The sequence below is a fragment of the Lachnellula hyalina genome (assembly GCF_007821495.1).
Source record: "Lachnellula hyalina strain CBS 185.66 chromosome Unknown contig00091, whole genome shotgun sequence".
Lineage (NCBI taxonomy): Eukaryota > Fungi > Ascomycota > Leotiomycetes > Helotiales > Lachnaceae > Lachnellula > Lachnellula hyalina.
In genome coordinates this window covers 33867-58504 of record NW_022157205.1, presented here as the reverse complement: position 1 = coordinate 58504, position 24638 = coordinate 33867, and the positions used below count along the sequence as shown (strand labels likewise).

At 46.9% G+C, this 24638-nt stretch overlaps 6 protein-coding genes across 6 annotated transcripts; 4 read left to right on the top strand and 2 right to left on the bottom strand.

The window, feature by feature from the left end:
• Positions 1-55: 55 nt before the first annotated feature.
• Positions 56-4153, top strand: LHYA1_G006215 (uncharacterized protein; the record flags this gene model as incomplete). The annotated part of the gene is made up of 5 exons (XM_031151155.1): positions 56-329; positions 580-966; positions 1017-1824; positions 1874-2863; positions 2920-4153. The coding sequence occupies 5 exons, from the start codon at positions 56-58 to the stop codon at positions 4151-4153; spliced, it is 3693 nt and encodes a 1230-aa protein (XP_031004385.1).
• Positions 4154-6977: 2824 nt separating this feature from the next.
• LHYA1_G006214 (uncharacterized protein) lies at positions 6978-8428 on the top strand (the record flags this gene model as incomplete). The annotated part of the gene is made up of 6 exons (XM_031151154.1): positions 6978-7137; positions 7229-7316; positions 7337-7638; positions 7692-7918; positions 8042-8316; positions 8374-8428. The coding sequence occupies 6 exons, from the start codon at positions 6978-6980 to the stop codon at positions 8426-8428; spliced, it is 1107 nt and encodes a 368-aa protein (XP_031004386.1).
• A 916-nt stretch (positions 8429-9344) lies between these two features.
• cda1_2 (Chitin deacetylase) lies at positions 9345-12131 on the bottom strand (the record flags this gene model as incomplete). The annotated part of the gene is made up of 8 exons (XM_031151153.1): positions 9345-9599; positions 9795-9848; positions 9928-10507; positions 10933-11154; positions 11206-11484; positions 11531-11698; positions 11793-11902; positions 11952-12131. The coding sequence occupies 8 exons, from the start codon at positions 12129-12131 to the stop codon at positions 9345-9347; spliced, it is 1848 nt and encodes a 615-aa protein (XP_031004379.1).
• Positions 12132-12859: 728 nt separating this feature from the next.
• Positions 12860-14694, top strand: LHYA1_G006212 (putative permease; the record flags this gene model as incomplete). Its single annotated transcript, XM_031151152.1, has 4 exons — positions 12860-12971; positions 13028-14027; positions 14082-14219; positions 14277-14694. 4 exons carry the CDS (start codon positions 12860-12862, stop codon positions 14692-14694), a joined length of 1668 nt encoding a protein of 555 aa, XP_031004380.1.
• A 1034-nt stretch (positions 14695-15728) lies between these two features.
• On the bottom strand, positions 15729-18662 carry PI3K2 (Phosphatidylinositol 3-kinase,nodule isoform; the record flags this gene model as incomplete). Its single annotated transcript, XM_031151151.1, has 4 exons — positions 15729-18249; positions 18296-18397; positions 18457-18543; positions 18604-18662. The coding sequence occupies 4 exons, from the start codon at positions 18660-18662 to the stop codon at positions 15729-15731; spliced, it is 2769 nt and encodes a 922-aa protein (XP_031004381.1).
• A 420-nt stretch (positions 18663-19082) lies between these two features.
• On the top strand, positions 19083-20559 carry nse4 (Non-structural maintenance of chromosome element 4; the record flags this gene model as incomplete). Its single annotated transcript, XM_031151150.1, has 2 exons — positions 19083-20322; positions 20372-20559. The coding sequence occupies 2 exons, from the start codon at positions 19083-19085 to the stop codon at positions 20557-20559; spliced, it is 1428 nt and encodes a 475-aa protein (XP_031004382.1).
• Between the last annotated feature and the right edge of the window lie 4079 nt (positions 20560-24638).

Sequence of the window (24638 nt, the reverse complement as noted above, 5' to 3'; positions counted from 1 at the left end):
TCAACATCACCACCACCAATAGACGTCCGCCTGCACTTGCAGCAAGCATTGTTACATGTCGAAAAGCCTTTTTGGTTCCAACGTTGCGAACAATCGAAACCAAGAGCTGCGAGAAACATCCGATACCAATACTGCCGTCGCCGCCGCCGTCGCAGCAGCAGCAGCGGCTCGAAAAGAACAGCGAGAACAGGAGCAGGTTAGGGCGTTGTTTGAGCTTGGACTGCTGGGAAGAGGTGACAAGCCTAAGAAGCGAGAGAAGGGCAGGGACAAGGACAAGGTCATCCCCAGTGGACCCGGAGCCCGTGTTCCAGGCTTACACCCGAAAAAAGGTACGCTGCTTGCTTGCTTGCTTACTCCCTATTTGCCTGCTGGCTTGCCCCGTCTTCTGCACTGTCAAACCTGAACAAACAATCCATTATCTGTACCCATTATTCATCCATACCCCTAAATCCATACCCATACGTATTTGCAATTTCATTCGCGATCCATTGATCGCCGGCACCTGCCCTTGTTCTCGGATTTTGGTTATTTTCATGACCCCTATCGCGACTGGTTGACTGATATATCTTATGCATTCAGACACCCTCCAGAGTCTTGGATTGTCTCGACAGCCATCATCAGTCGACTCTTCGCACCCGAGGAACGGCAGCAGTAAAGGCTCGAACGACTTGCGGCGGCGAGCAGGCGGAGGGATGGCAGGAATGTTGGATACGGATCGGAGCCGCACGAGGCGCGAGAGGACGTTTGTCGGCAGCGAGTGTGCAGTCTGCGAGGAGCCATTAGAGCATACCCTTCGAGGAGAGCGCATCCTACAGTTTTCCTGCGGCCATGTCTCCCACGAAGCCTGCTTCTACGAATATATCAAGGAGTTCGAGTCCCAATATTGCCCAACTTGCAATGCACCCCTCGGTCTTGATACGAGTAGGGGAGGAAATGTGCTGGATATTGGTAAGACCTTCGTTGCTGGTGTGTTCCCTATTGCCGTGCCAGATGCTGATTACAGATGCTCGATACAGAGAAGTTAAGTAACATCGTGCGATCAGTCTCCGCCAGCGACCAGTCAATGAGATCAGAACAGACGACGCCTGTGCCTTGGGATAGCCAGACCGCGCGGCCGCATAGCAGAGAATCGGACAGACCACAAGGCAGGCAGAACAGTCGGGATGCCAGAACCAGTGTTTCGGGAGATAGTAAGGACAGCAGGGAGCGCGTGGATAGATATGGGGCTTCTTCACGGAATGGGCACTCTCGAAGTGATTCAGCAGAGGTCGCCGGCGATAGCACTTGGCAACAAACCCGAAATAACTCTGTGGCCACTGCAAACTCAGGCGATAGATGGCAGCAGCCACAGCCACCGCAACCGCAGGGGCATGCTCGAAACGATTCAATGACTACTGGCGTACAATCTGTGAATTACTCTGAAAGCGCACTGAGTGGTCCTCAAAGGCGACACGATTACGATGCGCAGTCTATGGATTCTGGTCTTATCAGTCCTCGATCAAGTGTCTCCAGGAATCCAATCCCCCCGCCGTCTGTCAGCGTCCGGTCAGAATTCCCGACTCTCAATAGATCACGCCAACAGCAAACTTTAACTTGCCTAGTCACCGTGGAGATTCCCGACAATAAATGGCGCCCTGATCTTGATGATCTCCGCTCGGCACCCCCTTTGCCTGGACTAAGACCTGAAGACACCTATGCTAGACCCCCATCTCCTGCCCAAAGTGCCCCCCGTTTCTATCCCTACGAGTCGCAAGAAGTATTGGAAGATATCACAGAAAACCTGCGATTGAGGGTAGAAAATTGGCACGGTCTTGACTTTAACAGGTATGTATTTTAAGACCATCTTTCAAGCACAATTCAACTAACCATTTAGATTTGGAAAGCTTCGTCTATATGGCACAATTCGCGTTGGAAAGGACAGGCAATCCTGGCAAGAATTAGAGTGTTTTCTCTTTGCGGAAATGCTCATCTGTGTGAAGGAGAAAAGAGTAGCAATCCCGCAAGGTTGGGAGGATACAGTGCCAAACCAGAAAACTACTCGATGCACTTTGAAGGGATCTATCCTGATCAAGAAGCACTTGAATGAGGTCATAGAATCTGGCGGTAAACCAAACCTTGGTCAGACCGAGAAAATCACGATGTCTAATCTCAGACCAGTAGAAGACAACATTCTTACCCTCAGCCTTTCAGTAGCCGAACTACCTTCGTTCCATCTGAAGTTCGAAAATCGAAATCAGTTGAAGTTATGGAAACAAGCTTTACTCGACCTAAATGCTGTCGAATCTCCTGTTCGCAGCCCGGATTATGACCTGTCAGAGACAGACGAAGAAGACTGGCAAAGGGTTACTAACCCTCCTCAGCGAAATCCCTCGGTGAATTCGTCTTCAAATGGTGGAGCTAGATCCGCGACGACTGCCCCCACTGAGTATACCAACAAAAGAGAAGTTCGTCTACCTCCGACGATCCACGTCCCGGTCGATATCGTTGTTGTGCTCCCGATATCCTCGTCCATGCAAGGAGTCAAGATCAGCCTCGTTAGAGATGCGCTCAAATTCATGGTTTCAAATCTTGGAGAGCGCGATCGTATGGGTCTTGTCACATTCGGATCAAGCAACGGCGCAGCTCCCCTGGTTGGCATGACCACGAAGAGTTGGAATGGATGGTCTAATGTCTTAGCGTCTGTCAGGCCCATGGGACAGAAGAGTCACAGAGCTGATGTGGTTGAGGGCGCAAACGTCGCAATGGATCTCCTCATGCAAAGGAAGTCGAACAACCCGATAGCCACCATACTCTTGATCAGCGACTCCTCGACCTCAGATCCTGAGAGCGTTGATTTCGTTGTATCAAGAGCAGAGGCAGCAAAGTAAGTTATTTTTTATGTTGTATGTTTACTTAGTTGCATGTTACTAACCATAGCAGGATCGCTATTCATTCATTTGGTCTCGGAATGACCCACAAGCCAGATACGATGATCGAGCTATCAACACGAACAAAGGCATCGTACACCTATGTCAAGGACTGGATGATGTTGCGAGAATGTCTTGCTGGTTGCCTCGGAGCTTTGCAAACGATGTCTCACCAAAATGTGAAGCTGAAGATGAGACTACCCGAGGGATCCCCAGCAAAATTCGTGAAAATCAGCGGGGCACTACAGATCACGAAACGAGCCACCGGAAAAGATGCCGAAGCTTCGTTGGGAGATCTGAGATTTGGCGACAAGAGAGATATCCTTGTACAACTTGTTATCGCGCCTGATAACGCTTCGCAAGAGCAATTGCCTCAAGACCCTTGGGAATCAATCGTCTCGGGACTCGAAGCACTGGGAGGTCCTCTTGATCAGGAAGATCAGCGCACATTATCTGTCGAGGAAGTTCCTCTCATCCAAGCCGACCTTACATGGGGCGATATTCTCCGCGACGGGACGCTCACGCATCTTCCTCGTCCATCGCTCCTCGCAATCACTATGCTTCCCGCATCACCAAATCAAAAGAAATCTGCCTGGCCCAATGCCCCTCATATTCCCCCACATCCCAGCGTCGTTCAGAGACGAATGGAACTCCTCACCTCGGATATGCTCACACGTGCTCTGACGTTGGTATCAAGGGGCCAACATGATCGTGCGCAGCATCTTCTCAACGAGACCCGCTCCATCCTTAAGGGTTTGGGCAAAGGTGGTCTGCCTCCAATTCCACCACCTTCCCAGTCCCAGAAGTCACCTTACCGAGCTTCCACTACGGAAGGCTTATCCCCAACCACTAGCACAACACCTGACCGTCGTCAAACACCGTCTCCCACCTCTGCTAATGCTGCCACTTCTAATCAGAGTGGAGGCCCTATTCCCCGTCATCACTCGAATGATGCTCTCCAAATGAACTCTTCTCCTGGGATCGATCCCATCACTGTTGCAGCTCTAGATTCAGAGCTTGAATCCAGCCTAGAATGGATTAATCACCCTGCAGTATTTGGACGAGATTCGAGAAAAGCTGTTCTCCAGGCAATCGGAGTCATCAGCAGCCAGCGAGGCTACACCTTCCGTACCCCCATTGAGAGTCTTTGGTCCGGACGAGTTTCCGGCGTCAAGCGCCTCACAGAACGCAGTCGAGAGTGGCGAGAAGAAGGCGGAGGTGAAGGAGGCATCATGGAAGAGAGCTAAATCTCTTTCATTCGTTCAAACACAATTCATATCGCCCTGTACTACCCGACCCGGCCTCACAATTTCCTTGGATTTATCTGCTATATACCTTACATTATATAACGACGACATGGCCGGTTCTGCGCATTTATTTACTACCCACGTATACTCATGTAAAAATACCTTTTATACTGTTCAGATCTGTTAAGCGGGAAGACAAGGCGGGCATTTTTGACATACCCCTTTATATCTATTGGCTTTTTTTTATCTCTGTTGTTTGTTGATGGCATGGTGGCAATAACTCTGGAACTTGGCGAGGTCTGGTCCAGCATGGGATTACGGGACTCAAAACCAAACGGCAATTATTTATATGCCTTGCAAATATATAGCGAGGTTTGCGCATGAGGTATCTATAGATATCCATGAGGTGTTAAATCGAACGGAGTTTATGATAATGCTTCTAGGCGTCTATGGGTGTCGTGATGGTCGCGTGGTCTTCAGGGAAAAAATAGGATTTCTTTTGTGGTGCGAGATGATGATGTAAGTTGATCGGATAGATCAAGTTACAGAGTCAATGATATCCATATCCATAATACATTCTTTGGGTTTTTCCTCTGATCCATCTATTCGAGCTAGCAATGAAGCAAACGCCTATAGACCCATTATACTTACTAAAGCCCGTCGAGCCCAGAAGGGAGCCTCAAGCGATGGTTGTAGTGACAGAGCCATTTGAAGGCGTCCATCTATAAAATGGCCCGGGTCTACACAATGTGAGAAGCGCATCGGGACCTTGACATTCTTCGCACTTGTACAGTACATACACACCATGTGCAGCCTCCCAAGTCATCATGCTGGGGGTAGCTTATCTCGTCCCCAAAATCAGCAGAGAGAGAGAGAGGGGTGCGTAGCAGAATTTCTTTCTTTAAATCCACTTGAAATTTCAATTTTAAACAGAGAGAGGCCTGAAAAATAGGTTATGCTGCATTCATTGCCCAAACATGTGATCTAAGTCAAAGCCAAACTAGTGAAGTTACTCCTTCCTCTTCTAAGATCTCGCACCATTGATTTATTGAAAAGCCCCACGAGCTCTCGATACTCCAATAATCACTCCACTGCCACCCAGGGCTATAAGTCGCCTCGCCAGCCCCGTACCTCTGCGCATAAAGCCCACAATAGGTTCCCAACGGCTTTCCATTCTTTTTCACATCAGATATACCTGAGTTGGCTAGTTCGTGTGTCTGTGCATGTGAGCACACGATTTTGCGTTGGTTTTTTGATATTTCTTAGAGTTTAGTTTCTTCACGGCGTGATTCCCAAGACACCCCTCTTTTGCCACCAGTGGTAATAATTCGGATCAAACACAAGACCAGACAGTAGTGGACTGCCTCTGTTCTTCTAGTGAACTTGAATTAGACGTGACTGGAGATGCTTTTCACCGCTGGCTTTCACTTGTGAGAAGCTATACCGTATTACTTAGTCTCTATTGTTGCGACAGTCAGATCAGTCAGATCATACGCATAATTGAATCGTGCCTTACTTCTTGTTTGATGGCCCTGTCACTTATCGAATATTTTGAGATTACCGCGCAACACACCATTGCTATGATGTTCAGGAACTGAAACCAATTTGACAGGAGTTAGTCTAAGACTGACTTCTTGTCATGTCGAGTCTTGGGAACGAGTTTGCCCTTGTTTTGACTCAGTATCTAGTCAGATAAAGCTGTTGTTTACAGTGAATATTAAGCAAACGGACTTTGACTGTTCAAATACACCTCTGAGACCATGTCAGAAGTACACTGATGTACTTTGAGAATAATAGGATGATTTCTACCGTCATGGTGATACTTCTTATTGAGTTCAGAGGAATCAAGCTTCGGTTCATGGGCCCATGGCAGTGTTTCATTCAAAGCACTCGGGATTGAGAATGTATCTCTATAATGTTCTATCTACACTGCATACTCCTTTCTGAACCAGCAAAGTATTCATCACCCCTTAGAGTCATTTCTTTCTACAGTCATTTCTCTCTGTCTCTCCCGATTGTTGGCAGAGAGATTTAGGACGATACTATGAATCAGAAAAGACTATGTGTTTATGATCTGTTTGAGTCGATGAGTCCTAATGGTGAACAATGCTTGGAGTTGATGTGGCTAAATACTTTCTAGCTTCCAATTCAATGCTAATATCTCCTTCAATGCAAGCAACAAGATAAGTCTGCTTTCAATCAATCTAAGCTAAGACAGAGCTACATTTGAAGCTTAATATCCGAAGTCGAGAAGTCAGGACCAAGTCTTAGCACAATGTGCATATCTCCAAAGGAAGGGGGCAATAAAGTGGTATGGAACCTTGCTTATCTTTCATTTCTATCCTACAGAAGTCGTCTAACTATTCATAGAAGGATCCGAAGTATAAGGTAAATGACCAAGTGTGGTGGAGAAATACAAATGTTTCGCCTGGAGAAAAGCCCGACAGAATTTCCGCATCAGTCACAACAGTTCACAAATCCCAAGACTCAAACCATCGCTACGTTATCACGTACAATGATACAAGCAGAACCGTTGACGAGAGCGAACTAAGCGACGAGGCTGAGTAGATGCTTCGGGATCGACTGTGTGCAGGATTAGCTTCGCGACACGATAGACACGGGTACTTGCAATGGAGTTTGTAACACAATCCAATCAGTTTTATTGTTTTATCGAAGCCCCAAGAGCTTGTGACTTTCTCTGGGTAGCTGCATTGCAGCCTTAGACGTGACGTTTCTTGTTTCCTGAAAAGTATCGAGGACTTGCAAGTGCGACTTCCATCAACAATTTATCTCCATACTTTCATTCTGCCAATCTGCAAAAAGCATGAGACCTTATAACGATAGTTCTATGGAGAGAGGAGAGATACACCACGACTATGTGGATAGGAAAATGATCCTGAAGGTATCAGCAGAGGACAACTACCGTCTGTCCTCGGCAACGGTCGCAAATGAAGCAGCAGAAGATCTCAGTGGCCATCAAGGTGGTGAGATAGCCTATGAATAATGTACTCGAAATCTGGAAATCTGATTCAATGGGTTCAAGGGAACAATTATTTTGCACTTCGATGCCAACAGATTTGGAGGTCCTTCGTTCGACTGGCAGTATTCTCCAAATTCCGGCATACAGATCCAGTACCCACCGGGAAATCTACAGTACGAAGCGGTAAGAAATCTAACTCATAGCGACTCAATATCTCCCACTGACATGTTCGCAGTGGAAGGCTGTCCGGAAGGCTATCCCCGCCTTGCAGCCTTACTCGATAGCGACGAGAACTTCATGCTCTACAGAAGGTTTGGCTACCTGCAGGCTCGACTTCTCCTGTATAAGCAAGATGAGCTCCGAGAGGCAGAAAGAGATCTCAACGAGTCAGATATCATTGATGCGAGGGGAGAACCGAGCTGGTTGAAGTCTCGGGAGAAGGACGATAAGAAATCACGTAGGAAAGAAATCTTGAAGACGATCGAGACAAAGTTCTTGGAATACAGTAAGCCTTCACAAACTCTAAAGCCTGATGGGAACTGGAATGACAATTTCCAGCTCAACTCCTTACGAGTGCCCGCGACATTGCAAACTTTAACAGCCCTCGCGCCCGAGACTATTGGACTATCAGGAAGTATTTCGATGAGCACGCGCCGCTTGTTGAACAGGAAAGTTATATATACCATAAAGAAGATATAGTGGCACTGAAACCTGGGAGAGAGCATTCGTGGCTGGATACCTTCGTCGAGAAAATATTCCACAAGTTGAATTGTAGGCTCGTCCGAGTAAGTGTCATCCTCGACCACTTCGTACACAATACTAACGGTTGCTTATAGTACATACTCACTTCACCGGTCAGTTACTGCCATGATATCTGCAAGTCAATTCTTAACCCATTTGGTGTCTAGGAGCTTCGCGCAAAGGCCAACCCAGAGTCCTCGGGCGTGATTCTGTATCACCGGGAGCGGATTGAAATCATCGTATCCATCATTATCGCCATCGTTATCGTCGCAATTCTCATAACCCCCATTTACATCCTCTTCTACCTTACCGTTGGCGCTCAAACCAACCACAGTGTTTCGATCATCATCAGCGTGCTGCTCATCTTCACTTTACTCTTCTCGGGTGTGCTGTCACTGTTTACGAGGGCAAAGAGACATGAAATTCTTGCTGCTGCCGCTGCGTAAGTTTTGCATCGCTAATAGTCAGAGATGGGATAACACTGATGATACATTTGCAGTTATTGCGCTGTGCTGGTGGTTTTCATTGGGAATGTGGGGAAATTGAATACCTGATGGAAATAGATTGGCGAATGATGAGAAGGGCAGAAGTATCAGCTATTAGTAAATGAAGGATAAGTTGTTGAGGATTCAATTTTCTAATTTGGGGGTAAAGTTATTTGCGGGTTGAGCTAGATGGGCTCGAAGAAGTCGTTTGATGCAACGACATATATTTTCATTCAATATGGTATATTGATTTTAAAAAGACTATTTTCTTACTCGAAACCAGTGTGTTTTGAATAATTTGTGGCAATTCGCAAACGCTGCTCGGTACTCCCAGAGTCCCAGCGAATTACATTAACTCGGATCCAACTCGTACCTTGCATATTGTCGTTGGCTAGCTGGTACTCCAATGTGGGTTAGGGGTGGATGCTAGTCGAAATTCTTGTGCAAGACAGCCTACACACATTCGATCTTAGTTCTTAAGATTTTGCCATCTTACTACAGGTCAGCACGGGTTGGGGTGGGTCTTGACAGGAGTCTCTGTTGGTATTCCATACGTAAAATGTTGAATACTACTAAAAGTCCATTTCCGAATTTCATTGAGCTTCTGTCAAACGTATATATATATTCCCGATATATTTCTGATTAAAGTTATTTGTAAAATCCCAACTATGTCATTCACAGCTCTCCACAAGTCCCCGGCAATGGGAACTTTATTCCTCAGTCACTTGGGCGCCCCTTTTGAAAAATTTGCCGCTAAAGATATATCTTGTAAACTTTGCCAGAGAATCTCTGCTTTCCCATATTGGAAGCAAAGTGATAGTTCCCGCTATTCGTAGTATCAGTTCTGCACTCAGATTAAAACTACAATTGTGACTTACCAGCAATGAAAGCCCACAAGAAAACTATAACAATCCACCCTTTGAAGAACCCTTTCGAAAACACTAGATATCAAAACAAGTCAGACTCGTCAACTCATGGGGGTACTCTAAGGTCTCAGCATTCCGTAACTTGTGGCATACATTGGAATGGGCCAGAGAATCAAATATGCCAGTGTCATAACAATGCTTGCAATAATCGCCAATTTTCTCGCTCGGAACAAGATCTTCTCGTTCTTTTCGTCACGAGTCCGGGCAGCTTCCATTGCGTATTCCGCTTGTGCATCCGTTTCCGGAACTCTGTGGTCACTCCCATCTTCATAATCATCGGATATTGTGACGAGTGCTTTGAAGTAGATTCGACTCTAATTCATAGGGCAAGGAAAATAAGACTTTGTACGGAGATATAGCGGGCAAGTAGTCGATAGGAGTATTATATTCTGGTCGTCTTTCTGTTTTACTGTATGGCCAATCATAAAGGCTCGCTTACAGTACCCCTATTCTAAGCGAGCAACAATTCAAAACACAACCTCAATTTCTTCCTCCAACGGAAAAAATACGCAGTCCTCATCTGCAACCCCGTTAATATGCTGCACAACCGCAAACGACACCGGCTGTTCCCAGATTATTAGCATTCTGTCCATATACCTTAATCTGACCCTTTCCCCTCGATCGCTTCAGTCATTCACTCACCTCATCAATGACAGCCATAGGCGCATGCCACACGCCCACCCCATAGCACACACCCTGCTTTTGTGTCGCCGCAAACGCTTTCAAGCCCTTCATATTCGGCTTCTCGTCACCATCCGTTACTACAACCAAGTATTTGACATCGCCGCCCATCGGCACAAAAGACTGCGTGGTATAAGGGTGTTTCTCCAGCATTTTGAATTTGAAAACTCTTTTCGCGTCCCCATGATTCTCTTTTCTCTCTTTTCCAATTTCTCCGGACCAAGGAGCGACGTCTCGTGGACCAGCTAGAGAAGCATTCAACACGACTTTCGCTGGTTTCTTGCTTGGTGCCTTATCGTACCGATTGTCCGTAGGCACAACTTCTGGCGTCCGTCTCGCCGTGCCGCCGTTCACATGCACTGTTTGTGGGGTCAGGACATTGGTAGATATAACCCCGCCGTACGATTTGAATCCGGAAGGATTGAGAGGGGAGGCGTGGAGTATCTGGGCCATCTTCTGATGCATGTAGTGAGAGGAGGTTGAGCGACCACCCTCGACCTCGAAATATTCAACAACATATGGGTGAGGTCCGGCACAAGGCCTAAAATGCCCCCAAAAGTGGGATCATGCAGTATAGCCCACATGGTTTGCAGTGGTGGCGCTTCAATAATTGACCTAGGTTTGGTCGATAATCTGCAGCTCTGGGTCAAATTATCCTGGTCATCTTTTAACATTCCAGAAATCTTGGTAAATAGAAGTGGTTTACGACGCTAATGCAATCCGGGCAAGAAGACACAGACGCATTACCGCTCAGTCTCCTTACACTAGGTGTGATGGATTGATTTGATCGAACGTCGCTCAATATGCTAGCTAGTGCATAAGTAGAAATATGAATCCATCTATATATGCTTGCGAATTCCTCTGTTTTCAGATACATTTTTTCTTCTAGGTCAAACGAGATGCCCTTTCTTATATGGGAATTTCTCGCGATAGTGAGTAGCTATATCCCTTCTTGTTGTTACCCACACATCTGGTTTGTTTGAAATGTATTTTATGAAGTTCTCAACCGCAGCAAAACGTCCTGGCTTTCCTGAAATCCTACAGTGCAGGCCGATCGTCATCATCTTAGGCATGCCTTCTTGACCCTCGGCATAAAGCACATCAAACGCTGTCTTGAGGTATTCCTCAAAACCGGAAGCTGTGCTGAATCCTGATGCTGCGTGGAATTTGACGTCGTTGCAATCATAGCTGTAATTTCTTAGCATAGCGCATACTATATTGAAAGGAGGTTTCTTTCACCTGTAGGGAATCATGAGCATTCCCTTTGGATCCTTCAGTTCTTTCTCTGCCGGCACATCAACCCAGAATGGCAAATCATCTGAATACGTGTCGCTTTCGTAAAGAAGCGGGATGCCTTTCTTTTCGTAGACTTCATGAATCAACGCTTTCGAGTACGCAGAGACAGCCCCGTAGTACCATCCCACCGGATAACTTCCCGTCGTCTTCTTCAGACTCTCTAATTGTCGCTCGATGTACTCTTTTTCCAGCTCAATGCCCATTCCTACATAATTTACCCATCTACGCACATTAGTCACCCTTTCCATCTCAAAGTATTTTTACATACCGATACCCATGGCTAGCCACCTCATGGCCGTTCTTCCCAAACGCATCCGCGACCTCTAGATTCTTCTCGAATGCCTGTCCGATAGCATAAGCGGTGACTGGCATTCCATACTTCTCGAAGCAATTTAGCAGCCGCCATACGCCCACTCGACTTCCATATTCATAATCACTGGCCGAAATAGTCAGTATAAAAGCTTCCATTACCTACGTCTACCCATGACTTGAATACAAGCTTTTGCAAAATCAATGCATAGTGGACGTACGACTCTGGATTCAGAGATCTCTCTCCAGTCAAAGCTGGTTTATTATCTGCCTGTTCCCATAATCTGTTCTCAGACTGCGCGTCGCCGTTTGTCACGCTACGTTCAGAGCCCTTGGGAATGTCAGGATATGGGTTAGCGAGAAGGGGGTTGAAAACATACCTCTTCATAATTGATAACAAACGAAACAGCTATTTTAGCACCGTTAGGCCATTGCGGATTATGTGATTTCCGACCAAATCCTACTATATCGCGTGGGAAATCGTAAATCGTGTCTTGAAGGGGGTCGATGCTCGGCGCACCGATCTTGGCAGAGCTGCCATCACGACTGTAAAGGGACATATTTTGACAGATATTACCAGAATGGAACGAGGAGACAACCACGCATCACGACCTATCACCTTCTCTTCAGTTACGGCGCTCAACCTTCTGTTATCAGCAGAAGAGTGGGATCCGAGAGTGGGATGCTCGTTGGCCGCCGATCTGCTGGACATGAAAAGCGGCACTTATTATCATCGACTTTTAGAGTCCCACGCAGCCTAGCAAACTACAACTGATGCCGCTTTTCCTGTCCACCTACGAGCCGCCGCAGTAGTCCTTCGGCGACTGCTCCCGATGATCGGGAGGATCGGGCTCGTGCCCGAAGCTATCACTACACTACCTGAGTACGTACACTTGGACTTCGAGGTCGGATTGTGAGTTTTGTATTTGACTTCTACAGTGTTTTGCGGGCCTTTCTTTTCTCTCAAATAGCACGCGTTCTCAAACAAAAGATTAGACTTGAGACATATGATACTTGTAATCGGATTTTAAAAGAGCCGCAAGACACTATAGGAGTTAAATGTTTCGAAACAGCTTACAGCGGAGGAAACCGCTAGTATATCCTATCTCAGGCTATCTGGGTGAGATAAAGCCGCAGCCCACTTAAAGGAATATGTTAAGATGAACTGATGAAGCTACCGTAGGCTCGGGGTTCTTATCAGTGAAATAGATACCATCTAGACTTCATTCATATAAGAGGTGGTCGATGGATCTGCATTAAATGAACTCTGCATCCGTATGAATTGAACATGTCTTCATTCTTGAGAAAGGTTGATGATGTGTTCCGCACGAAGGAGAGCAAATTCCAAGACTTCCAGGAGAGCGAAAAGAAGTGGGGAAATGAGGACCTCGACCCTTCTCGTGAGTCGAGTCTCCAGGTCTCCATTGATCGGGCAATATGCTAAGATACTTCCCAGCACCATCTGCCCGTATTTGGACGCACTGGAACTATTTTGCCTTTTTTTGGGCTGTTTCGTTCAATCCTGTGGCATGGAACACTGGGTCCAGCATGATCGCCGCTGGGTTACTCTGGTGGCAGGCTACCGTGGCTGCAATCGTAGGCATGATGATTATGGCAACATTCTTGGTTCTAAACTCTCGCGGAGCATCCATATATCACATTGGTTTCCCCGTGTACGTGCGTATTTGCGCTGGTTTCTATGGTTCCATGTGGTTTATATTCGTCCGCGGGATAGTGGCGATATTTTTCTTTGGAACGCAGACATACTATGCCGGTAAATTATTCGAGGTCATGCTCCGCTGCATCTTCGGGCACGCCTGGACTGATATCCCAAACCATCTCCCTAAGAGTGCTGGAATCACCACTTCGGGCATCACGGCTTTCTTCCTGTTCTGGTTGTTGCAGCTCATCTTCATGTTCATTCATCCTTCCAATAGCAGATGGCTTTATACCTTCAAGAGTGTGCTGTGCCCACCAGTACTGATTGCAACCTTTGGATATATCGTTGGGAAAGCCGGCGGTCTTGGTGCAACCCACAAGCTTGGTAAAGTCGCGAAAACACCTTCGGCCGTCGGATGGGCGTTTATGCAAGGGATCAACTCGGTCTCTGGATCTCTCATGACTGAAGTTTCGTCCAATCCGGATTTGGCGAGATATGCCCGAACTTCTGCGGCAACGACCTGGCCACAATGGATCGGTCTCGTTGTTGCAAAGTCTCTTTGCACCTTCTTGGGTATCGGCGCGTCCAGTGCAGTGAAGACCCTTTGGGGAACGGCTTACTGGAACATTTGGGATTTATACACTGCTATCCTAGACCATAACTATAATGCTGGCACCCGGACAGCCGTGGCTCTGGCATGTTTCATCCAGGCTTTTGCGGTTATTGCCACCAATTTAGCGGCGAATGCGGTGCCTGTTGGTTCTGATCTTACTGGATTGTTTCCGCGATATTTCAAGTGAGCAAGATTATACTCAAGAAGTGAAGAGGATCCAGGCTAACATATGTTCAGCATCGTTCGAGGACAGGTCTTGTGTGCAGTGTTAGGCTTAGCAATATGTCCTTGGAAGCTTGTGAATTCAGCTGCTGCGTTTATCACCTTCCTTGGCTCAAATGTTGTGTTCCTATCACCTCTCGTTAGCATAATGATGTTTGTTTCCCACTCAAATCAGAAACTCTAACCGATTACTCATACTGACTCTTATAGCACCGACTACTTCTTCATTCGCAAGGGCAATGTTCATATCCCATCCCTTTATAAGGCAAACTCGAGCAGCCCATACTGGTACTATGGTGGGTTCAATCTTCGGACGATTGTGGCGTGGCTCATCGCTCTCCTCTCGGTCATTCATGGTCTAGGTGGCTCGTTCAATAAAAACTGGAATATTGGCAGCAAGCACATCTACTACATTGGCATGTTAATGAGCTTTGCCATCGCCGGACCACTTTATTACATCTTCAACCTCATCTGGCCTGTAGACATATACCCTCTGGAGCACATCAATGCCCCAAAGACCAGAGAGATCATGGCTAAGACAGATGGGCTGTTCGATGATGAGGTTATTATCGGATATGAGGAAGATGGCGTTACTGAGGAGAATAAGGCTTTTGAGACGAAGGTTTGATTCGGTAATCAAAAATGAACATATTTTTTGCAATGCTTTCCGATTCGAGAACTGGCCAGGTCGATTCGCTGCTACGTGCTGCGTCTTGTGAAATTGTGGATTGTAGCCTCAACATAAAGGGATCGGGTTCTTCCAGACCCTTCCATAAAGACTGAATATGCCTCTCCGCAACAACGATGTTGTGCAAAAAACGTTGGTGTAGTCAACCTCCCGTCGAGTGTCGTGTAGCTGTGGCGAAAAATATGAGAACGCAATTAAAATTGTGCTGGTAATTAGTGAAGTTTGCCGTCAGATCTGATCTCTGATCTGCCAAATTATCAGACTATCAATAAATCATAATGGGAGGTGAGCCAGAGTTTCCTGCGAATATTTTGAAAAGGCTTGCTCCCATGTATTTGACTCCGCAAGAGAGGCCAGGGAGCAAAATAAACATGTAAGATGTTATGGTTTTGAAATACATGCTGACTTATGGGGACAAACAGAAATCCTTTGACCGTTAGAAATTCAGGGGATTCGAGATAAAGAGGCTTTGAATAGCAGGAAATGCCTTGAGTTTTTGAATCGAGTTTCGACTTAGCAATGTGAAATGGATTGGAGAATAGACAGATAGAAAGCAGAGGCATTCATTTGACGGAAAATCGAACATGTGCCAAATGCCTTCGGTCCCTGAGAAAAACAGTCGTAAATATACCAAAGAGTCTTGATTGGACGGCCACAGCGTTCTACTTACACAAAATGCAGAGACAATGAGAATACTACCTCGCGCAGCACATTAACCAACTTTTCAGCTAGACAAGGGTCACACTTGTGTTTCTACTAGCGCACTCATAGAACAAGGAAGATCTTCCAGTGTCAGAAAATGAAAAGTGTAGCAGGAATAGAACTCGAAATCATCTCTCAGATGTTGACACTTGATGTCAAACTGCACTAGCTACCAAGACACCCTATAATGAGAACGTAAATCTCATTGACCAACCTAAGTAACCCTTATATCCATGCCATATCGCCTGTACCCCAACGCAAAACACAACCCCTCAAGCCCTCCAATGCTGCACAAACCCATGTAGCCGATCAATAACAACCGGAAATATAGCATTCGAACTATCCTCAATCAATGCATCAAAATGCCGAATCGCATCCTCTTCGCTCAGCTCGAGATGGAAGCGTTCCTTAACCTTCAGCACAACTTTATCAGGCTCGAGCTTAATATCAGGGATATTAGCATCGACCATCAGACTAAACAAATTGAGGATCAGGTTTGAGGATTTGCGGAGTGTTGTGTAGGTTGTGAAGCAGTATTGCTTGAATTGGCGGTATTGAGGAGAAGTGGAGCCGCCCATGCCGTCGACCATTTCTTTGCACAGTTTCATGGCGGGCGCGAAGGGTTTCGGGTCGCGGCCAAGGATAAAGCCAAAGTCCGCATGGAAGAAGTGCCCGTCGGGTGCGAGTAGCAGGTTGTCTAGATGGCGGTCGCCGACGCCGAGGAGGTAGGTTATTACGCAGTAGCCAGCGCAAGATTTGATGAAAGTATCTAGGGCTTCTTTGCGAACTCCTAGAGGAGCTTTGTCGTCTGGATTGTTGTATTTCAGGTAGGCAAGAACTGTGTTACCTTTGTACTTGTTGACAATGCTTTGTAAACTCATCGAAGGTACAAATTGGGATGCTCCAGCAGTGGCGCCAGTTGCTAGAATTTTGTAGGGTGACAACTTCAAATCAAGATTCTCCTTTTGGAGTAGTTGATCCATCAGCGTAACAATTTGTATGACAAGCTGATCTTGCCGTAAATCATCCCCTGTCTTGAACATGATTTGATACTTCTGCTTGGTTATTGTTTTGAAGGTCATCATAATTGGGAAGAGGGATGATTTGAAGACCAGAGTCTCAGCTGGATCAACACCTGTGACCATGACTGATGGATCGAGAGGCAATGGTAGAGGAGGATCTATGGCAATAATCTCGTTCTTCGGATCTGCCAAGAAATGCTTCACCTTCTCCACTTTACGAGTTATTGAATCGCGAGATACCTTGATATCTCCAGAGATTTTAGAGAGCACAACTATGAGCTCGGCTTGGCGGAGCAGCGTATTTCGCGTTTCCTCACCACCAGGGAGCTTCACAAGTTCTGTCATGAAGTCATATTCCACCTTGGCGAAGAGTTTTCTGTACTCGGCGCCTTGATCCTCGCTTTGGTCATCGCATTCGACCATGAGGTACCAGTGAAAGTAGTTTCCAAGCATGAAGTTATTGGTCGCTCTCTGAATGAGGAATCGAGCAAGAGATGAATCATGCGTGGCATCGGAATCTGGAGAAATATGCTCAAACTTAAGAGCTTGTACCAGTTGTAGAAGGTAGAGCAGAAGTTCGTCATCATCGGATTTCCGCAGACGGTCGACTGCATATGCTCGGACTGCTGCGTTATCGAAATTCGGACCAAGAAGTTCAAGGGCATCATCAACGTCGACTTCTGTCCATTTCGCCAGGATTTGAACGGCCTGCTTGGACTCGCTTTGATCTTGCCAATTTACAGATTTGACAAATTTGGTCAGAGCTCTCTTGTCTCGCGTCAAGTGATGGCGGAATTTCCATACGAGGTCTTTTTCCTCGGGAGATAATATATGTGTTGGCGAGTAAGCCATGATTCCATTCAGCTCGTCTCGGACTTTCGCGTTCGGTTTCAGATCTCTGTCCAATACACCTGTGCGATGACTTCGGACCAGTCGTCGATGCTTGCTTTCCACAGGGTTATCCCTCGCGCCAACCTCGGGGTCATAAACTCGGACTAGACGCCCCCCAAAACCATTGTTATCGTCGTCGCTCAATCCATTGATTCCCGGGCCATATTGGACCTCAGGGGGTGGTTTTAGTATGATGTTCGACTGAGACGAAGACAGATGTTGTAGAGACGAGACTGGAGGCGGAGGATATTCGTGGTCGGCAAATACAACGGGAAAGTCAAATCGAGGCAATTCCACAAAGAGCGTGAATCGTTCGTCTTCAATGAGATCACTCTCCCCTTCGTTTTCTTTTTCTTCGCCATTCGACTGTTTCTCCCCTGTCCCATCTAGTCTCATGACTGTACCCCGCTGTCGAGATCGTCTGCGCTGAAGATTCTTCAAGGATGTGCTAGAAGCTTGTAGACCTCTTTTCTCGACGCCCCGAAACACTAACTGGTCTAACCATTCTACTCGTGGAATTTCACCCATTTCATGTTTTTTGAACAGCTTCTCCAGTCGGTCCAATTCTTCGCTTTCTTTGTCCGCCTTATGACTAGTATCTTTGCCCTTAGCTCCCTTACGGTGTGTGGGAAGAGTGGATGGCGTTGAGGTCGAGTCAAGACCGTCGGCTGCTTTGCGACGATGGAGGAAGCATTTTTGCCGGCCCTTTTGCAGCTGGTTCTCTTGGTCAAACAGGGGAAGTGTACTTCCACCAAACGGAATCGCGTGTCCTTGTGCTCCTTCTCCGCCGGTAGGTGACAGATCCCATATTGTTATTGCGAGCTGTGAGCTTAGAGGTAGATTCGAGTAATGAATAGGCAGTGTAAGCCATTCGTTCCACCTAGGTAGGTTAGCAAAGTTCTTCTGTCCAAAAGAAGTATCCCTACTTCCGCTCATTCTTAAAAGGTTTGTAGGCTGTCTGGACCGGTACCGTGAGGGGCTTGGAGTCCGCCCATAGTTGAACAGTAACATATAGGTCGGAATGCGGGCTAGAGAAATTCTATTCAGTAGGCATAACTTGATACATTCTGGTAGGCTTCTGCAGTACCTCAGGTTCGACCCAACATGTCTCAAGTCCGGCCTTTGAATAAGCGTTGAAAAGGGAATCTCGGTCTGCTCTCCTTCAAGGCTGATACTATCAAGATGTTAATATTATAAACAGGGTATATTGAGCCAAGTAGAGGGCATAACTAACATCCTAATATTGACGGGAATATCGACAGCCTCGGAGCTTGCAAAAGAGAAAGGTTCCATTGCTGCCCATGGTTTCATGACCCAAACATATTCAGAGCCGGAAGGCCAAGACAGCTCCGAGTACAAAGACGAGCACTCCTCTTCCTCCACCATAGCCTTCCCACTTGGTGGCCCGTGCACGAAGCTAAAGTGAACGCCAACGCCTCGTTAGTAAAACGCGACCGCGACCCGACCGAGCCGATTCCGTTCACTTTTCACTCCAGACTTAGATATCAGATACGACCGCATGAACCATATTCCCAATGTTATAAGAACAACACCGGTCTTTCCGCGCTTTATACCTCTTCTGCACCATTTTTCTGAGTTGTTGCAACTTCTGTGACTGTCTGTATCCCGCCTGAGACACGCTGTCGCAACCTGTCGCGCATCTACAAACAACTATTGCCAGCGCGACCGCGCGACCGCGCTTCCATTCACGACATGCCGCGGTCTACGAAGATATCACAGTCGCCAGCTCCTTTCGCAGATGATATCTATGCAGCATCTCCCGAACCAAGCCGCCATCGAGTGAGCAATGTAGCCCCTACTTCGATGTCTCCATCACCCGTCGCATCAGTATCGTCCGATAAGGAAAACCGATCATCGCGCGCTCCGCTAGACAAAGGGAAGGGTCGAATGCCTATGGGGCCCCCATCAGGTCCATCGCCTGCGAATGAGCGCGTCAAAAGAAAGCGCACGGCGGATACCGATACACCAGTAGAACGTAGCCGAAGAAGACAAACAGTAGAGGTGGATGAAAATAATGTAGAAGGCGACTACGACCCGGATCAGGATATTGAGGAACGCAGGCAAGTCCGAAGAGAGCTTCGGGACTTAACCAAGAGGGTCAATGAACAACGATCGGAGTTCCTGGCACCCGGCAATACAGGTCTTCAGGACATACTCACCAGCGCAGACCAATGGACGAATCAAGTAAAACAGACATCAGATGCTACTATCGATGCCCGCCTCCTGGTTCAAACGGCCGATCTTTCCTACAAAAAGACTATCGCCCTCACAACGGGGGATACTTCACAAGGCGTGGATCTGGAGGACTTTTTGTCAAAGTGCAGGGCTTATATGAGAGCTGCACCAGCTGGGGAAGGAGAAGGTGGTGGTCAACGAGCTCCTAGCAGTACCCAACGTCGTCGCGGTCGATATGATGATGAAGAAGACGAGGACGGTGATATGTTCGATTGGGCCTATTTCGGACGCGTCGCATGTTTGCCACACATCTCTCGACCGGCTGTTCCTGGATTCCTTCTTGGCCCTCTTTCGGTAGAGAAGCGAGCAAAGCGCGTTGTGGTCAGAAAAGCAGCTCTGAAAATACATTCTATCCAAGAAACGCGGCCGGAGGTTTTACAGAAGAACGACATTGAGAAATCCGAGAACGCAAATCTGACGACTCTTTGTACACAAATTCTGGCCAGGGCAAAGAGAGTGCAAGCAGATGCGATGACTAAGGCAGAATCAGAACATAACGAAAACATGTCACAAAAAGAGATAAACGCGGTTCTGGATAAACATGGCATTTCAGCAGATGGAGAGGTTGCATTCTTGAAATTCGTTATCAATCCCTATTCTTTCGGACAAACCATCGAAAACTTGTTTTACGTCAGCTTTCTTGTAAGGGATGGAAAGGCTGAAATCGTCGTGGGGGACGATGGGATGCCATATTTATGTATGTATTCCATCTCTATTCAATTATCAGGCTAATCATGACCATCCAGCCCTCCCAGCAGCGCGACTAGCAAATGCTCCCCGTGACGAAGGTCAATCCAAGCATCAAGCTGTCCTGGCCCTGGATATGGCACAATGGAAAGAAGCAATCGAGCTCTTCGACATCAAAGAGCCCATGATCCGACACCGAGAGGAAGAGAGCTATAATTCCGTGGGAAAGAAGGGTTGGTATGCTTAATAGAAATCTGCATTCACGTGCATTGGCGTTTCGGGGATAATCATCGGCATGTTTTTAACCTACGGGTTATACAATGAAATACCTTTTAGGGGCGGGGGGACCTGGGGGTGAGAATTGCTATGGATGAGAGGCTATTTGTCGATCTGCACATCACACAACTGGGCTGGAGTTCTTGATAGATGGCATCGTCCCATCATAACAATGTAACTGTTATTGGGATACCTCTCGTCTAGTGCTCTTGAATGTGTCACAAACATCAGGTGCTCCAGTGAGCGCCTCGTTCTGCACAGTCTCGTATTGTTTGCCTGTTACTCGCATAGACTTTTTATCCATAACGTCTGGCCTGCCCTATTTGGGGCTCCTCAACTTCAAGAAAGCGCAAGTAACACGCCGTCTGCTTGACTTTGGTCATATAAGCACTCCTTGAATTGTCTTGCTTGATCTTCCGCCAGCTAATCCACAGATCTCTAGAAAACTACTTTCTAGATCTTTTAGCTGCCTGCTTGGAAGAACCCCCCCCCCCCCCTTCTGTATTAGCATATCCTGCTTTTAGCTGCTGCTTTCAGGAATAACCCCTTACCATTATGTTCAAAATCGTCGTAATTGCATTTGTTGTCAAGTTTCCTACGCTGTCAAAGTTTACCTTCATTCGTTTGGTGTATGAGGTTTTCATTTGCATACATTATCGGAAAGGAATCGAGCGACCTCAAAGTGTCCTCCTACAAGATGGTACCTTCAAATTCATGTATCCACTAGCCACATCTATATGGCCTTTCGTGTGCAACAGTGATTTGAAGCTAGGGAAGCATCTTTCAAGCATTTCTTGTCCCATTCAGAATCGTTGTAATGGTTCTCAATGGAAGATAACCATCGAGTAGTTCCGCAATAGCGCACCACATGATTACTGGCTTTACTATCTTTGATTGAGATACGCCTCTGGTTCAAATCTGCCATAGCTAATGAGGCCCTATAAATTCTTAGTATACTCAAGATTATTCCAAACTTTAGAATATTGTGCACATTATCAAGAAAATGGTGTATGCGTAGAAAGACACGCACAACTAAGGTAAAAATAGCTCACAGAAATATTGCAGAGGCCATAATAAGGGTATGAGTATTTTGTAGTACAACGCCAAAAGACAGAGCCTCGTGGGAGCTCATCACGAGATACGATAGTTACCAAAAAATAAACGATTTCCAATTAGCATCTGATTCATCCAAGGCAGGCGGGGTTGCACCGCACCTGTGCCAGCATCCCTCCAACCACGAGACGGTCTCGTATTCCAACCAGTTGAGTCCAAAGACGAAAAAGAAGGATTCCGGCAGAATCGAGGCTCAAGGCCATCCATCGCGCCGGCGCTTCAACTGCCGGAAGTCTCCAACGTCGTGAGGATACGGGCTTATTTCAACCTTATCTTTAGGGATCTGGCGCAAAATGATCCCCCGCTATCCCCCAAGCAAGTAGGCAAATCAACGTTACAGTACACAGGCAACGTCTCTTTAGGACTGCGGCTCAAACACAAACGCATGGTCGGGGCCACCACCGTGAAGGAGGTGGCGTGGTCTCGCTTGCCCCACTTTCCAGCCTTCCTGCAACCCCTGTGGCCGTAACGTCAACGTCCATCGAAATCGCAAAGGAATGAATGAATGTTCCCTTCCATACCGGCCGACTAACTCAATCGCAATACTCCGTACATACACCGCTTGTCAGCATTTGTGCCCAACGATGATTTTGTTGCTGCCTGTTTAGACGCCTTACAAGGGTTCCGTGAGGCAAAGGCGCTAGAGAGGTATCTCTAAGCTAAGACCCTCATTTTACTTGCTTCTTTGTATAATCTCGGTGATGGTAGCGTAGTTCAGCTGAACGTGCTTCCTCCGGTCACCAGGGGGAAAGGAGGCTCCGTGTTGGAGGAGATACGACTGAGGCAACGCCCCCCACCACCTCCCGACGGTATCGAGCAAGTGCAAGCCGGTCACCAAGTTTCTCCGTCCATTGCTTGCAGGAAAAGAACCTTACTGCGGAAAAATGATGGCTGTGCTCATTTTTATATGTCTCTGTATCAAATCTGTGTTACAATGCTGCGGGTAGGCAAACGGCGAGGAAATTTTAACTGAAATGGGACGGACTGCATGTGCCTCGCTGCCCCGTCGAGGCGAGCAGACCGAGTAGCATGCGGCTTAAACTCCACAATTTCTTATAAGCTTGGAACCAATTGTTATAGAGCTTCGTTATTTGGCACTGGTTATGTCTCGGCAGTGCATGGCGTTCTCGGGTGCCTCGCATTTTGAAGTTAGATTCGCGAGCCCTCTTGGGGACGCTGGAGCCAGCAGGACCGTTGGGTATTCATGGATGAACCTGGCAAGATGTTCATCGGATGATCATTCGAGATCTTTGGGTCAAGAGCAACGTCATGGTTTCATGAGGCAGAAAGACTGATCTCGAGGTTGGCATTTGGGCATACTGTGTGTGTCAAATATGTCGAAAAACACTCTATAAATAGCAAAGACTAACAGCGAAAGTACAGCTCCGAAACCAAATGCCCGCTAATCTGTTCGATCTTGACAGTGAAATTGCAACAACAGTGAACTGGGTATCCTCCGTGTGAAGTTCTGGTGAAATGCTATCTTGAACATGCTATGCTGAACATAAAAATACAGAACTCATGCTAAACCCACACGCCTGAAATATCCTAAAGCAACCACCAATACAACTTCTCCTTTGCTTGATACAACAAACTCCAGATATGATGATGATACCAAATACAATGGGTTCCAATGGTAGAAACATGAGAAAAGTAACCCAGCAATCTAAATAACTGATCAGCATGTTATCAAGAGTACAGTGAGCCTTTTGCATACACGTTAAGCCTCATCGCGAACTTTATGAGCCTCCATTGGACAGTTGTCGCAGCGATAATGCCCACAATTATATTCTGGGCAGGAGAGCGCTGTGCCCACTGGTAGCCCAGCATGTCCCAAACAGGCACAGCAACTCCAGAACCACTCCCAGTGTTCCTTATTTTGCATCTGCTGTTCCTTTCCTTTCTTTCCCCCATGGCTGTGGCGAGATGATCCATGGCGAGAGGATCCATGGCTCGAAGACCCGTGTCTATCTTCGGGCATGACGACGTACTGAGATAATGTTGAGAACGAGTTTGATGTGCAGATTGGTATTCTAGGTATGATCTCAGGGCAGAGTAGATTGATGTTGAGTTGTGACTTTTCAAGAGCGAAAGACTTCTTTTTATATCACCGTTTGATGAAATGACCCTGAACTCAGCCAGCTTTGGCATCACTCACCGAGACAATGAGGCATTCCAAATAAAGCCCGACTGAAAAGCTGTGGAAGCCTTGAAGTTCATGATTTCGGCAGGACGCCTGGTTAGAGTCACGTATTGATATTGAGGGGGCGATGCTGCTTCTCATCTCCTCCTATCATCCAAGAAACTTCGATTTACCTCGGTGGCTGAGGTGTCTATGCTCTTCATTGTAATGAAAGGAATGGCTGGAATACCTGGTATCAAGAGAAAGAGTCAAATGGCGGAGTCAAAAAGAGCGGAGATGTGAGGGTTAAACGGTGACGGAGGAAGGATAGGGGCGGGAATCCCAGAGAAGCGTCGTGAAAGTGACCTGGATAGTCATTTCCACGAGTCCGGTGAGGATCTTAAGGCTCGTAGTGGTGAAGGAACGAGGGCGATGAGTATCAATCTCAGGCTGCCTTCGGCATTAGCGACAGTCTCCAGCTTCTTCGGACCGGCGTAACATAAAATGAGGGTAGGTTAGTATCCGCCCGAATAGACCGAGGAAACTAGTGCCACTGCCCGGTGAGTGACGAACAAAGCAAGGCTCTAGAGGATCCACTTTCAGATTCCTCACAAAGAAAGCTCACAGGTAAATCGACTATGTTATCATGTAACCTTACACAGAAGTAAGAAGGGGGATCAACACAGAGTAGCATAAACCTGAATCCTTCTCAAAAAGGGCAGACTGCAAAAGGATTCGGTTTTTTTGCGGCTCAAATTGTACAATGATGACGGGCTAGGCACCAACATGAGGCTGAAAATTAAACGATACAAGGC